Source organism: Podarcis liolepis (genome assembly GCF_965112155.1).
Source record: "Podarcis liolepis genome assembly, chromosome: 17".
Taxonomy (NCBI): Eukaryota; Metazoa; Chordata; class Lepidosauria; order Squamata; family Lacertidae; genus Podarcis; species Podarcis liolepis.
This window is the reverse complement of record NC_139571.1, coordinates 36,553,930-36,568,131: the sequence shown is the minus strand read 5'-3', so window position 1 is coordinate 36,568,131 and position 14,202 is coordinate 36,553,930. Positions and strand designations below refer to the sequence as shown.

The 14,202-nt window shown below is 43.7% G+C and overlaps 1 protein-coding gene and 1 long non-coding RNA gene across 4 annotated transcripts in view; one reads left to right on the top strand and one right to left on the bottom strand.

Annotated features, from left to right (window-relative positions):
• LOC310696528 overlaps positions 1–14,202 on the top strand; it is a 131,152-nt gene that overhangs the window by 74,802 nt on the left and 42,148 nt on the right. The gene's annotated exons all lie outside the window — the stretch shown is intronic.
• NCBP1 (nuclear cap binding protein subunit 1) overlaps positions 1,288–14,202 on the bottom strand; it is a 30,585-nt gene continuing 17,670 nt past the window's right edge. For all 3 annotated transcript variants that reach the window (XM_083481731.1, XM_083481732.1, XM_083481733.1), the window contains 12 exons: positions 13,612–13,676; positions 12,253–12,315; positions 11,777–11,851; positions 10,991–11,094; positions 9,740–9,862; positions 9,230–9,332; positions 8,200–8,293; positions 6,658–6,761; positions 5,729–5,843; positions 3,996–4,139; positions 2,823–2,936; positions 1,288–1,983 (listed from right to left, as the gene is read on the bottom strand). In XM_083481731.1, coding sequence (XP_083337857.1) covers positions 1,870–1,983; positions 2,823–2,936; positions 3,996–4,139; positions 5,729–5,843; positions 6,658–6,761; positions 8,200–8,293; positions 9,230–9,332; positions 9,740–9,862; positions 10,991–11,094; positions 11,777–11,851; positions 12,253–12,315; positions 13,612–13,676 — 1,218 coding nt within the window. In that variant the 3' untranslated portion in view covers positions 1,288–1,869. The remainder of the gene's footprint in view (positions 1,984–2,822; positions 2,937–3,995; positions 4,140–5,728; positions 5,844–6,657; positions 6,762–8,199; positions 8,294–9,229; positions 9,333–9,739; positions 9,863–10,990; positions 11,095–11,776; positions 11,852–12,252; positions 12,316–13,611; positions 13,677–14,202) is intronic.

The following is a 14,202-nucleotide window of genomic DNA, read 5'->3' as shown; positions in this document are numbered from 1 at the left end:
CTGCCCCTGCCAAAGCTCACCCAGCCAAGCCGCGCTCTCCTTCCTGCCTCGCTTTGCTGCCTCCTCCCCCCCCACCCCCAAAGCTTGGAGGTTCCCCGGCGCCGACCCGCAGGTTTGACCCCCTTCTCACACCTGTTCGCGCTCCTTGCATGGAATGGGGCGGATGGGGAGGAACGGGGCTCGCCGCTGCCTCCGCTCACCCTCCCCCCCTCCGCCGGCGGTCCCGCGATTCTTGGCTTTTTGGCGGTTGGCACAGAAGGAAGGCAAGGGGGAGGGGAAAAAATTGAAACTTGCACTTTCGTGTGTCCCTCCCAGCGTGACGCTGCGCGCTGACGTCACGGGGCTGTAATGGTGGTGTGTCTCGTAATTTTTTTCATGAAACAAGTGTGCCTTTGCCCAAAAAAGGTTGGGAAACACTGCTTTAAGATACCATCCGAATCTGGCAATCTGTCAGTTTTTCAATGCAGCCTAATACTTTGTTTCTTGTCTTAATTTGTCCGACTCCATTCCTGAGTTAGTCAAAGATTAGGAAAAAGCTAATTTAGACCCGTAATTTAGGACTGCTAAAATACTCTTTTCTAATATGAGACACTAGCCTGTCCAGTCTTTACTATCACTCTCAAGTTTTGCCTATCCTTTATAGTTGTTCATGGCAAAGATGATATAGGTGAGAAATACAACAGTATCACTGAATTGCAGAATGTGAGGTCTTCAGAAAAACCAAGTCTTCTTCACACAGCCCTTGGGCAGAGAAACAGGTTCATGGCATGTGGGAATACAGTTAAGCCAAGAGGGGTGTGACCAAGATGTCTTGCAAAGGCATTTCTAAGTCAGCACTTCATCCTGGCCAAATTCCTGAGCAAGTAATGAGCATTTAGGACGATGCACAACATGCATCGATGCTTTATAAAATTTATTATTATTATTATTATTTTACAGCAGACCAGGCTGCTTTCTTCTTCACAAAGTGAGATGGTCTGGAGACAAGGTTCTTCCCAGTCCAGCTCACAGTCAATTTGCTTTTTTCAGAAAGTTACCCTGTAATGGTGGCTGGAGCAGAACACATTCCGGAGCTTGGGCTGCCAACTTCTGCTAAGTAGGTGAACGCCACACTTCCCACTGTTATGAAGTCAAAGGAGTCCCAACCCCCACCCCACTCTCCATCAAGAACATATTGTGAAGCACTAAGAAATCGTTATGTATTGTAGTTATTTCTTACAGGATGTTTGCGACCCAAATAGATGTTTCACCTATTCGTTGCGACCCAAAATAAGTACAATAGGCAGATTTAAAAAACATATTCTGATTGTATTTCAACCATGTTTCATACAACCATGAAAATTAATTTTGATAACAAACATATACTCTAGGCTACTCTGGAGGCTTCACCTGTTTAGCATTTCACATGTCCTATGCTCCTGTCCCTCAGAGAGTTTAATCTTACTCATTGGGAAGCTGCTCTTCAGATTCACAAGTCTTGATGCTTGCTTCACATTATTATAATGAGGGAATTCATTCTTATGTAAGGGCCAAGCAAAGGTAACCAATCCTATTTATTCCCTATTTTTATTTTTATACAAACAACAGAAGGGGACAAAACAAATGCCACGACGAAGCCAGCATTCAAACCATTTCAAAATTAGAAATCCACACATTATTCCATCCCAGTCACCTAGCGGTCGTAAAACAAGAGTTAGGCCTCTACTGCTAAAAGAACTGCCCCGTTTGAGTGCCGAGTAGCTTATCTACGACAGCACGGCAAGCTTGTTTTCCAATTAAAAGCTTCTTTCCTCCTCTTCCCTCATCAATTTTCCCATTTTTGTTTTAAAAAGGTGAAGTCAATTAAGTCCTGTACAAAAACGAAGTCTCTCAGGCCTGCAATGCACAGAACTGCTGAAATACAGCCAATATATGATGATCCAATTCTGCTGTGAAGAGAAGATTCTCCAACGTCACCATGTACTGATGGATGATCTGGTGATGCTGCAGACAGAAAAGAGCCGTCTCAGTTACTCATTACTGGTCTTGGCAGGACATAGTGAGAGAAAGCACATTCCCCCCGCATTCACTCGGCAGCTGAGGAACACCAGAAACGTATTATGAATGGATAAAATACACCAAGAATGTCACCTGCAATTCTGGTCAAAAAAAAGAACCCGAGAAGAGCAGCCAGAGACAGGGAGAAGAATAGTATAAAAAATGGTTGAAGGGCTGGACAGTCTTAATCACAGGTAGGCAAACTAAGGCCCAGGTGCCGGATCCGGCCCAATCACCTTCTCAATCTGGCCTGCGAACGGTCCAGGAATCAGTGTGTAGAATGTGTCTTTTTATTTAAAATGCATCTCTGGGTTATTTGTGAGGCCTGCCTGGTGTTTTTACATGAGTAGAATGTGTCCTTTTATTTAAAATCCATCTCTGAGTTATTTGTGGGACATAGGAATTTGTTCATTCCCCCCCCTCAAAATATAGCCCAGCTCCCCACCAAAGTCTGAGGGACAGTGGACCAGCCCCCTGTTAAAAAAGTTTGCTGACCCCTGGTCTTAATCACAACAGTGACAAGAACAACCAGTCAGTTTAAGACAAGCAAGATGTGCTTCTTTATAGAAAGAGTAAGTGAATCCTGCCTCAGGTTTATATTGGCCTCTAGTATAAACGATTTTGAAAAAGCCCATTTATACGGACTATCAGCCGAGTATAGCTTCCTCCTGAACATTTTCCTCAAGCAAGTACTTGCAAATGCAGAATTATCATTTCTGTGTGACCACATTTCTATGCAATTTCTAGTTACCACGTTCGTGACTTTGGAAAGGAATGAGACCTACCTGTAAGAAGATCTGCTGCAGCCTCTCTATGCAGTTCTTGTACCAAGGTGTAATCACATCAATGCCTCCCGTTTCACAGCGCACTAAGTGCTCCGTGAGGATCATAATGAAGCGCTGGAAAGGGCAATATTAGCAACATCTTTCAAATACAGGGAAGTCAACGTCCACAGACAAGATGAGAGAATGAGGACATGTGAGAAATAGTATTTCTGAATTAAAGAATGGAAATTTCATGACAGAACAGCGCCACTTAGCACAGAATTCATTGCTAATTTCCGGAGATCTTTTCCTGGGTTCAACGAGCGTGAGAACACGCCAGCACAATAGTTCCACTTCTTGAAGCTGGTTGTGTAACAGTATGAGGCTACAGCAATCTGTTGCTTAACCACAGCTATGAGACCATGCTGCCGCCTTCCAGAGCTTCTCCAGCACAAGCCATTCTGCTAGTACATGGGTAGGCAAACTAAGGCCCGGGGGCCGGATCCAGCCCAATCGCCTTCTAAATCCGGCCCGCGGACAGTCCAGGAATCAGCGCGTTTTTAAATGAGTAGAATGTGCCCTTTTATTTAAAATGCATCTCTGGGTTATTTGTGGGGCATAGAAATTTGTTCATTTTTATTCCCCCCCCCCCCAAAAAAAATATAGTCCGGCCCCCCACAAGGTCTGAGGGACAGTGGACTGGCCCCCTGCTGAAAATGCTTGCTGACCCCTGTGCTAGTACAACTAGGAGTAGAGTTCAGGGACTTTAACTTAGCACTGCAATGAATTCCTCCTCAAGTTCCCAAATACTTGGAATTGCTTCCTCTACTTGAAACTTTTCATATCATTTCTTTGGTTCCATTTATGAATCGCTTCCCTTAAAATATCTCAAGCAATTTCACACCAAAAACACCCACAGTAAAACTGGTTAACTTAAAGGGTTAAAATACAAATTATAAAGTTTTGCAAAGCTGAGGTTCAAAGCTTCCCCAACACTTAACAGTCCATCTTCTATTACCATACTTTTCCATCTATAAGACTAGGTTTTCTTTACTCTAAAATAATTTTTTTTAAATGGGGGTCGTCTTCCCACATTTTCATAAATTTCAGCCCCCCAAAATAAGGGTCATGTTATACACGGAAAAATAGGGTAACTCGTTTTCTAAAAGCCAATGAATATTTCTGAATATTTACCTGGAATATTACAAGGAAGAGGTTTTTTTGTTCACTTTGAGCCGATTCAACTTTTTCTTGCAGGCGTTCGATCTGCTCTTCAAGGGGTCCATCTTCCCTGTCACTACTTCGATCGTCATCGTAGTCATCGTCATCACTGTCTCGCTGGGGAGGAATAGTTAACATTTAACGGGGGGGATCATAAGATCGCCGAGACCAAAAGGTCAGCTAGGGCACATTCTGTTCATTCCCTTTTTTAGTTTCTAGAGACCTGTCCCACCAAAGTGCTGAAAGCTTCTCTCTTCCAGCTTGAAGTGAGCTACAGTCATGGTTTTAGCATGCATCTATAGCATTTACTAAAAGAATAAATGCAACGTGTAAGATATCAGAAAACAAAAAGGTACTGCTGCATGTGTTGCCTGAAGCCATGAAATATTGATCTACAGTAAAGGTAAGCTGGCCCAGCCCAGGAAACCACTTGGGATTCCCAATATAAGCTGCTCTGGGGTTCTCAGGGAAAGGACCGGGGGTGTCACAGTGGTAAACAATACAATGAGAAACTCAAGTCACTGCAAGCATTTCTGATCTCTGCATGTCCTATTAGATTCCTAACATAATTTAGGCCAAAATAAAAAAAAATCCTTCCAGTAGCACCTTAAAGACCAACTAAGTTAGTTCTTGGTATGAGCTTTCGTGTGCATGCACACTTCTTCAGATACACACTTCTTCAGATACACTGTGTATCTGAAGAAGTGTGCATGCACACAAAAGCTCATACCAAGAACTAACTTAGTTGGTCTTTAAGGTGCTACTGGAAGGAATTTTTTTCTTTTGACTATGGCAGACCAACACGGCTACCTATCTGTAACTATAATTTAGGCCAGTATTCACTGCACACCTTCTATCAGTGCAAGGACTTTTGGCTGGGCAACAGAACTTCCTCTCCCCTTGAGCCCCCTAACTCTGTTCTGGGGTTTCCCCCAGCCCCATGGAGAAGATCTGGGAGAATGCACAGAGTGTGCCAGAGGTGTATGTGTGTACTGTGCAAAAATAAATCTTGCACTGATGGAACGAGTGGTTTGGCTACTGCCCAATGCTGCAGCTGCAGAGGTGGCCAATGTCATCGGGAACCGCGTGTGCAAGGCAGGAGTCTTAACGAAAACAAAAGCTTGCACTGGCATCGATGGGAACTTCTCATGTAAGCCTCATAGCTAGACTAGGGTGCAGCAATTTTAGCCAGGATCGCTGCTAGGAAGGAATGGGGTAAACCTCTCCTCTTTGTATGTGTTCCTGATCCACAATCAGTCAATTGTGCCTGCGATTAAATAAAGAAAAAGCTCAGATGTAGCTGCTTGCTACACAATGAAAGTAGCAGCCTAATTTGGTCCTTTGGTCTGCCAGACATAACACTCATAATCAACATATTACGTCAAGATGTGGTGATTGCTATTTGCTCAATGGCTTTTAAAAAAAAGGAATGGGCACATCCATGGAAAAGAGGTCTACCAATGGCTATTTGCCAGGCTCTCCCCCATTTTTCAGAGGCAATGTATCAGATGATGGAGACAAACACACAATGAGGTTTACAGAAGCCTCTGGCTGGCTGCTGCTGAAAACAGAGTGTTGGACTTTTACACAGTATAGCAATTCTTTCGTTTTTATTGTTGGTGGAAGAGAGTTACAGTACTGCTGGTTTATACACATCTTGACGTCAAGTAACGTTCTTTTCACAGCCCTGGAAAATGGTTACCTACACGTTTGTGCTGTTTGGCTAATCTCGCTTTGGCCTCCTCTAGCTCCTTTTGGATCATCACCACATGCTTGTTCATCTTACGGATTGTTGAGTGTAAGATTTCCCAGATATAAAACCTAGCAGAGAAAGAAACAGATGCTCTAGTTCATACAATATACTTTGGCTCGTTTCAGTCATAATGCTAATGTACACATCGTATATGCTCTCTTGTAAAGCTGGCTATTAACTGCAAGATACAGGAGGCTGTGGATTAGGAATAAGCATCCTGTACCATCAATGAATCTTCCCTACAATTCATTTTAAAGGGCATTTCATAAATGATGTCTTAGACGTGCAGTAAAACCTCGGTTGTCGAACATAATCTGTTCCGGAAGCCTATTCGGCTTCCGAAATGTTCAACAACTGAGGTGCGGCTTCTGATTGGTTTCAGGAGCTTCCTGCACTCAAGCGGAAGCCGTGTTGGACGTCCAGCTTCCAAAAAATGGTTGAAAACTGGAGCATTTACTTCTGGGTTTTCGGTGTTTGGGATATGAGGTTTGACTGTACCACATCTCCTGAAGTATCAAGCATGAATGTAACAATTCTGTTTGCAACCTGGAGTGCATTGTAGATGTACATGAGAAAGAACTGGCACTGGCTGTGGCCTATTGTCATTCACACACTCTGGCAAATCCAGGTTTGTTGCAGCATAATGTGTGTGAATTGGGCCCAACGCACCAGGATTTTGCTCCCTGCCATAAACAGAAATGGTTGAATTACCAAAAATTCTGTAATTTCTTCGTGTGAGTTTTGAAAAGCTGAGTGAAAGGCTGTTAACTCAACGCAAGTATTTTGAGAAAGTTAAAAGGTGACCTGCTGCCAGCATCATTCAAATCACAACCCAAACAATTAAAAAAAGGGGGGGGGAGAGGGAGATTTACATCTAGTTACCTAGTGAAATCATGAGCCAGCTCTGGAGAGAAAATCCAGTTTGCTACTGCAGCACAATCCACAATCTGTGTGCGAATCATCTTATCCACCAGCACAGCAATCATCTGCGTGAAAAGGGAAGCAAAGGGTTTCTGGATCAGCTTATCAAAAGCAGGTGCTTATCTGCTACTGAAAAGAACAGATTAGGCAAAATAAGGGCACACCCCTGTCTCTCCTGCTCAACTATCTTATAGTAGTGACAACTCAGGAAGCATAATCTAATGCTGCTTCCTAAATTTTTGAAAGCTATGGTACACTTTTTATTTTAGAAATTTAATTCAGAATAAAAAAAAAAGTTTCAAAACCAAAGCCGTGAGATGAGCTTACTCCCCTGTGCTTTGGTGCAAGTCACGAAAGAGAGTTCACGGTGCGTCACTTAAGAGAGAAGTCTCTGCATTGGGAGGCAATATTAGCTGTGTTATGCCTGCTGCCTGCAATTTAAACCTAAAGGAAACTACACTCCAAGTAACAAAATAGTACCTTTAATGGTTAAATCTGCATGCAGGGTTTATTCCAGCTTAATTGCTGTACAGAAACAGGTGTCTAGGGCACTTTGTCTAATTATTCAAAGATTGGGAATCATTGCTGCATGCGGTGATAATGAGCTATCGTGAAGATTACAGGGAAAATACATGTGGAATGTTGTTTAATCCTACAAAAAAGGTACAGTGGTACCTCTGGATGCGAACGGAATCCGTTCCGGAGTCCCGTTCACACCCTGAAGCGAACACAACCCACTTCCACGTGTGTGCATGATGTCATTTTGACCATCTGCGCATGCGCGAGCGGCGAAACCCGGAAGTAACGCGCTCCGTTACTTCCGGGTCGCTGCAGCGCAACCCGAAAATACCCATCCCAAAGCTACTTCAACCCAAGGTATGACTGTATTGACCCGACTATAAGCCGCATCCGCAAATAAGCAGCACCTTTAAAATTCAAGGCTTATTTGCGGGTGTGGCCTGCCTCCTGGCACTACCACGCTGAATGGGGGCCGGCCGGCGCTTTGTGCACTGCTCCCCAAGCCATATATCTTATCCCAAACGCATCATTGATCTATTCTAATGTACAATCAATGCAGAGCCTGCAAGAGAAAGTGAACTGCAAAACGGGCAGCGGAAAGCGAAAGGCAACACTGAAATAATCTCCCACGGATTTAGGGCAGGCTTTCTCAACCTCGGCCCTCCAGATGTTCCGAGACTACAATTCCCATCATCCATGACCAGTGGTCCTGCTAGTTACGGATCATGGGAGTTGTAGGCCAAAAACATCTGGAGGGCAGCGGCGGAGCTTCATGCTCCAGCACTGGGGGGGGGGGGCGCTGCCTGAGGGGGCAGCTGCACACTCCTCTTCCTCTGCCAGTGCTGGAGGGCCGAGGTTGAGGAAGCCTGATTTAGGGCCCGGTGCAGCAGCACAGACTTTACACTGAAATCAATCGATGGAATGTAAATGTACTTTTTGGATGAGTGGGAAAAGGAGGAAACCTGTAAGTCCATTCACTCTCACCTGTGGATGATTCTTCCACACTTCATACGTAACTCTGAGCACATGCAGCTTCCCTTCATCGCTTTCCGCCAGCGCTTTGAAGACTTCGCGGAATCTTATCAGAACAGGGAAAGATAGCAACGAAAGGCCGTTAAGGGGTAAAGTTATATTGCCTGCTCTTTCATCGGCTGTGACCTGACATTCAAAAGCTGATTGCTGAACAAGGAGCTATGCAGCTCACTTTGGACCTACAGCTGTTGTGTGGCAAGGAAGGCTGAGAGGGTGAGAAGAAAGCTAGATGATTCTGTCCCCTCCATTTTGATTCATACAGAGCAGAGTCTCTTTCAGAATGGGAGGAGGCAAGGACTCTGAGCTCTGACAGTCTCCCACAGGGATCCAACATGCACTTGCTGTTGTCAACCAGCAAGGTGATTTGGGGGAACACTCCACCTCATCTCAAGCATCTCCTCCGCAGCCCACCTGCTGGTTACAGGTAAAATAAGATAGCGCAGCAGTGATAGCTTGTCTGTTACCAGGAGCACCGCACAAGGGCAGATAGTACTGCTAACCAAGGCACCCATAGGTTCAGCTGACTGATAGTATGATAGAAAAAGAAATATGCCTCTCATCTCTCCATACAAGTACAGTGGTACCTCAGGTTAAGTACTTAATTCGTTCTGGAGGTCCGTTCTAAACCTGAAGCTGTTCTTAACCTGAAGCATCACTTTAGCTAATGGGGCCTCCTGCCGCCGCCGCACGATTTCTGTTCTCATCCTGAAGCAAAGTTCTTAACCTGAAGCACTATTTCAGGGTTAGCGGAGTGTGTAACCTGAAGCGTATGTCACCTGAAGCGTATGTAACCTGAGGTACCACTGTAAGCAATAATGTTAAATACTTTAATTGAAGGTTTTCGCAAAACCGCCTGGCAGTTTCTGCCTTGTGAATCAAGTCCAGGCAGGCTCTTCATAAAGTAAGAAACAATTAAAACTGGTTATATGAGCCAGTAGCAGTGTGCTATTGATAGCACTGGCAACTTTGTGGTTATACTTACCTTCCCAGAGCGCTGAAGGAGTGACTGAATGACTTTGCGGCCAAATGCAGCAGCGTCTGCACAAACACCTCTATTTTTAAAGGATTAAAAGAGAAGCCTTCATCTGGAAAATAAAAGTTACATTTGAGTCAGTACTTCCAGTACAGCCTTTGATTCAGCACCCACATTTTCTGCCTTTTTTTTTAATAAAAAAAGGTCTATGCCTATGTAACAAAGGCAAGTATGATCTCTCTGTGTGTTTAACTAAGCCCAAGCGTGTGTACATGAAACCAAAGAGGAGCCATTTTCTTCCCCAATTTTTCTCCATGGGAGGGTCATTCCATATCAAGTGACCCATCTTTTTCCAGTTTCCTTAATATTTTGTACACTTGTTGAATGATGGAAACTAATTTTAAATCTATGCATTCAGAGAAGATGACGTTGCAAAGTAGCACTTCTACAGGACGATGAAATAAGCTTAAATACGGAAAGAACTAGGAGCACCTGACTACAGCTATCAGAAGTTCTTACCATCATCATCATCCTGATTAGGGTTGGGCACATCCTTCAAAATAGTGAAAATCTCATCGTTGCTCGCTTTGTTTTTAATGGCGATGTTTAAGCAGAGGGCAACGTTGTATCCTGGAAGAGACTCTACAAATAAACAAAGAAGCAAAGTTACCTTTATTTATTTATTTTTAAAGCCCTATTTCCTCCTAAAAGCCAAGACAGCAGAAACGCCATCATCTTGCAGACTTCCAGAATGAACAACCAAGTCAAACTTCACAATCCTTTTTTCTCCCACCAGCCTAGATGTTAAGTTTTAAAACTTGTTGAGAATGAACACACTGTTCATTCCAGAGTGCCTGCACACTAATAGGCTGGCCTGGTTTTCTGCTCAGCAGTTTGCCAGGCTCCTCGAACTCTTTTGAGGAGCTCCAAACATAAAAACTGAACTGCCATGCAGGAAACTGGCAAATACAGTAGCACCTTGGGTTCACAAACGCCTTGGTACTTAGATGTTTTGGCTCCCAAATGCCCAAAACCCGGAAGTGTTTTCGAAAGTTTTTCAGAAGCTGAACATCCAACGCGGCTTCTGCTTGCGTGCAGGAAGCTCCTGCAGCCAACTGGAAGCTGCGCCTTGGTTTCTGAACATTTTGGAAGTCGAACGGACTTCCGGAATGGACTACGTTTAAGAACCAAGGTACGACTGTACATCTTTAAGGGCACCTTCTGCTATCATATTGTTGAAGCAAAGCAGATGTGGACCTGGACTGTAGATTAGGAGCTGCTTGTAGGCTGTTCTGGACCTTTTAGAGCAGCGGTTCTCAACCTGTGGGTCCCCAGATGTTGTTGGACTACAACTCCCATCATCCCTGAGATCTGGCTTTGCTAGCTAGGGGTGATGGGAGTTGTAGTTCAACAACATCTGGGGACCCACAGGTGGAGAAAGGCTGTTTTAGAGGAAGCTCAGGCTATTAGTATAACAAAACAAACAGTGCTAAAGAATTTCTTTGTTCTCTTGTAATCCTTACAACATTCCATCTTTATTCTCATACTGCAGATGGAGGTTGTAGCTTTGAGAGAGTTGCTTGCTCAAGAATGCCTGCTGAGTCTATGGCAGGGGCCAAATTTGAACCAGGACCCCACCTCAATCCATAGCTCAGCCTCTCACCCACTAGACTACACACCAGCTCCCCAAAGGCAGATTCAACAAAACTAGTCCAACTATTTAAAAATAGAAAGAAAACACTGCAGCAAGTGCATAACCCATATACATACTGTTGCTTTCATCTCCGTATTTATAAATACATGCTGGATTTGCAGGAGTTAGGACTGAAAACGTAGCAGGAACAATATCCACTATTCGTTGGTGGTAGGAAAGCCTAGGAAAAAAAGATTTTGCATAAGATGAAGAAGTGATACTCCTATCACGATACAGGTCTATGGACAAAACCCAGCCAAGCATGAACCCTTACTCAACCTCAGTGAATGCAGATTATAAATCAAGATATGGCAAAATCAAAGTCTATGCTTTACACTGAAACAGGAAAGGAATAGTCCAAAGTACAATTATGCCCCTAACACCCAGCTCCTGAACATATTTACACAGAGGTCAGCTCCACTGACCTGAATAGAAGTTACTTCCCGGTAACTATTTGGGTTCATTTATTTGTATGCTCAATTGTTTTCCATTTAGTCAATTTTGTTTTTGTTGTTTGATCATTAGACATTACAAAACAAGGAATTAAACTGAGGGATCTAAACTCGGAGAGAGAATTTTAAAAATTCATTCAAAAGCACTATTTTTATTTACTGAATTTTCTCCCAGCAGAATACTTCCAACTACTGTTCCCCCTCCTGTTAGCGAGACAAATACCATCCAGATGATGTCTTAACTCAAAATGAGTAAGTGCCCTATTCCTGGACAAACATACAAAGACTAAGCAAATACTATTGGTTTGGAGTGGGAGCTGATATTATTTCCTCCTCACTTTAGCAACTGCATTAAGTTGGAAAAATAGGCTAAGAATACTACCCCTTCTGCAATTCTGATGCCTCACTCACCTCATACATTTTTCCAAAACTTCTCTTACGAATTTAGGTCTGGGTTTGTCAAGGTCCTCAGAAAGACAATCTGACCTATCATTGGAACAAAATTGTGCAATTGCCATTACCCAGAGAAGCATATAAAGGCTTATTTGTCTAATATGCGCTGATTTGGGAAGCTTCAATCTTCAATGTTGTGCTTCTTTGGCTCTCTGCAGTGTCAGAGCCACTAGGAAGCAAATTCATACAGTACTGGGGATTACAGTTTAAGGCAGCAAAGCTTACATAATTTCACATAATGACATTTTAAACCACAGATACCTGTGGGCTATCTAGTCTTGCACAGAAATCGTTGAAAATATATCACGTTTGTAATTTGACATTTGCAGAATTTAGCACCATTTGGATATTTCAGAAGGAGATAATAAGAATCACTGAAAAATTACAAAAGTATATGTGAAAGCAATTGAGAAACTGACAAGAAATAAACTTACCAGTCTTCCCAGCTCCAACGGAATTGAAAATTATTCAGATGGTGGGAAAACCAATTAATGAACCTTCATGAAAAAAGAAGGAAACTTTCACTATCTCCCAGGTGACCAAACCACAGCCATTCACAGTGACATTATTCACACTATATCCTAGCCGTTACAAAGAATGTCACTACCCATTTTGTTGAAATGGATTCTTGGAAATACTGGTTATGAAGCGCATGTAAATACAGAACTCTTAAAAAATTAACATTAAGGTGCAGAACGCCCAAAGCTGTCAGATAACTGGATCTTCTGTAAGTTCTAATTATCTTTGAAGTTAGTAAAACAAGCTAATTATTTGCTTCACATTGCGGTTTTCCGGGTTGCGAATGCGGCAAACACGGAAGTGTATATTTCCAGGTTTCGCCACATGCGCATGGGCAGAAGCGGTCTATCACACTCCGCGCTTGCGCAGAAGCGCCATTCTAGTTGCAGACTTTTCGGGGTGCAAATAGCGCCCCGGAATGGATCGTGTCTGCAACTAGAGGTATCACTGTAGTTCAGATATGGACGCTTCAGATAATAGTTTTGTATGTAATACTTGAAGCGTATTTACAGGTGTTCCTGGCTCGTCTTCCAAGCTAAGATGTACTTGGCTACCCCCACTCTTTGATAATCACTGTGACCATAAAACAGGAAACAGCAGCTATAAATTTATTCGGTTCAAATAAGCTGATGCCACAGAAACCCACCTATCAGTAATCACACAGCTCAAAAATGGAGTTAACTTTTTATTAGCACAAAAACACGATCTCCACAGACTTTGTTGAGTTTCAGGCCTAGTGAGCAGAGCGGCTCATTCCCCGCGGCCTTCCTCCATGACAATCAATTGCCAAGACTGAAAGTCCTGCCTTCTCACAGCTGTCTTAAGTCTCCTGCTCTCCAGTGCTTTCCCGAAGCGATCGGAGACGGCATCAGCATGCAGCCAATTGCTCCTCTGCCCTTTTCATGCCTCTTCTGGTTCTAGGAGTCGGGGAGAGGGCAGGCACCTATAACTCTTCACCAGCCTGACTCATCTCTGCCTCTGGGCCTCCCTCTTTCCACTTTCCTCCTCCTCCTTCAGTTTCTGCCGGATTCTGGACTCCCCCCTGCCAGGCTCTCCCAGATCACTAAGCCCTGTTACCTCTTCAGCTTCCAATACCTCTTCCTCCCAGTCTTCTCCCTCTGACCACTCACCGTTGACCCCCCACCCCAGGTTCTGAGCCTTCTTCCCTTGGCTGATTCCTCCCACCGTTCCTCTGCATCCAACCGCTCCATGACATCTGATGAAACCTGCTTCACAAACTTCTTGGAAATCTAAAGGTAGGTGCACTTGCTTACCTGTCTATGCAAGTAGTGTTCATTGTATCCAAGCGCATGTACAGCATTTCTGTGGCTTGTGCAAGCTGCAAGGTTCCATTTAAGGAATAATATGGACGAACCTTTAACTCTCCCTTTGTTAAGAGAGAAACTGTGTGTGCCCAAACCTAGGGCGCTAGGCTACTGAATCAGACTCAAATCAAGTACAGTGGAACTTCGGTTCTCGAACGTCTCAGCTGACGAATATTTGGGAACCTGAACGCCGAATACCCGGAAGTAAATGCTTCCGTTTTCGAACGCTCCTTGGAAGTCGAATGACTTCCGCCACGTGTTTTTCAATTTTCTCAACTGAATTTGCTGACAGCCCTTTGTGCCTCGGTTGTCGAACGTTTCGGAAGTCGAACGGTCTTCTGGAACGGATTACGTTTGACAGCCGAGGTTCCACTGTATCTTGGATTTAGACACTTTAAGAGGCAGGGCAATATTTTATTTGCCATGTAGAATTATTATAATTGTTATTTTCATTCATTACCTGCCCTTCACTCATAGGCCTCAGGGCAGGCTACAACCATTACGCTTCTGAGTAGCCTTCCTCTTTTTGCCTGATGAATA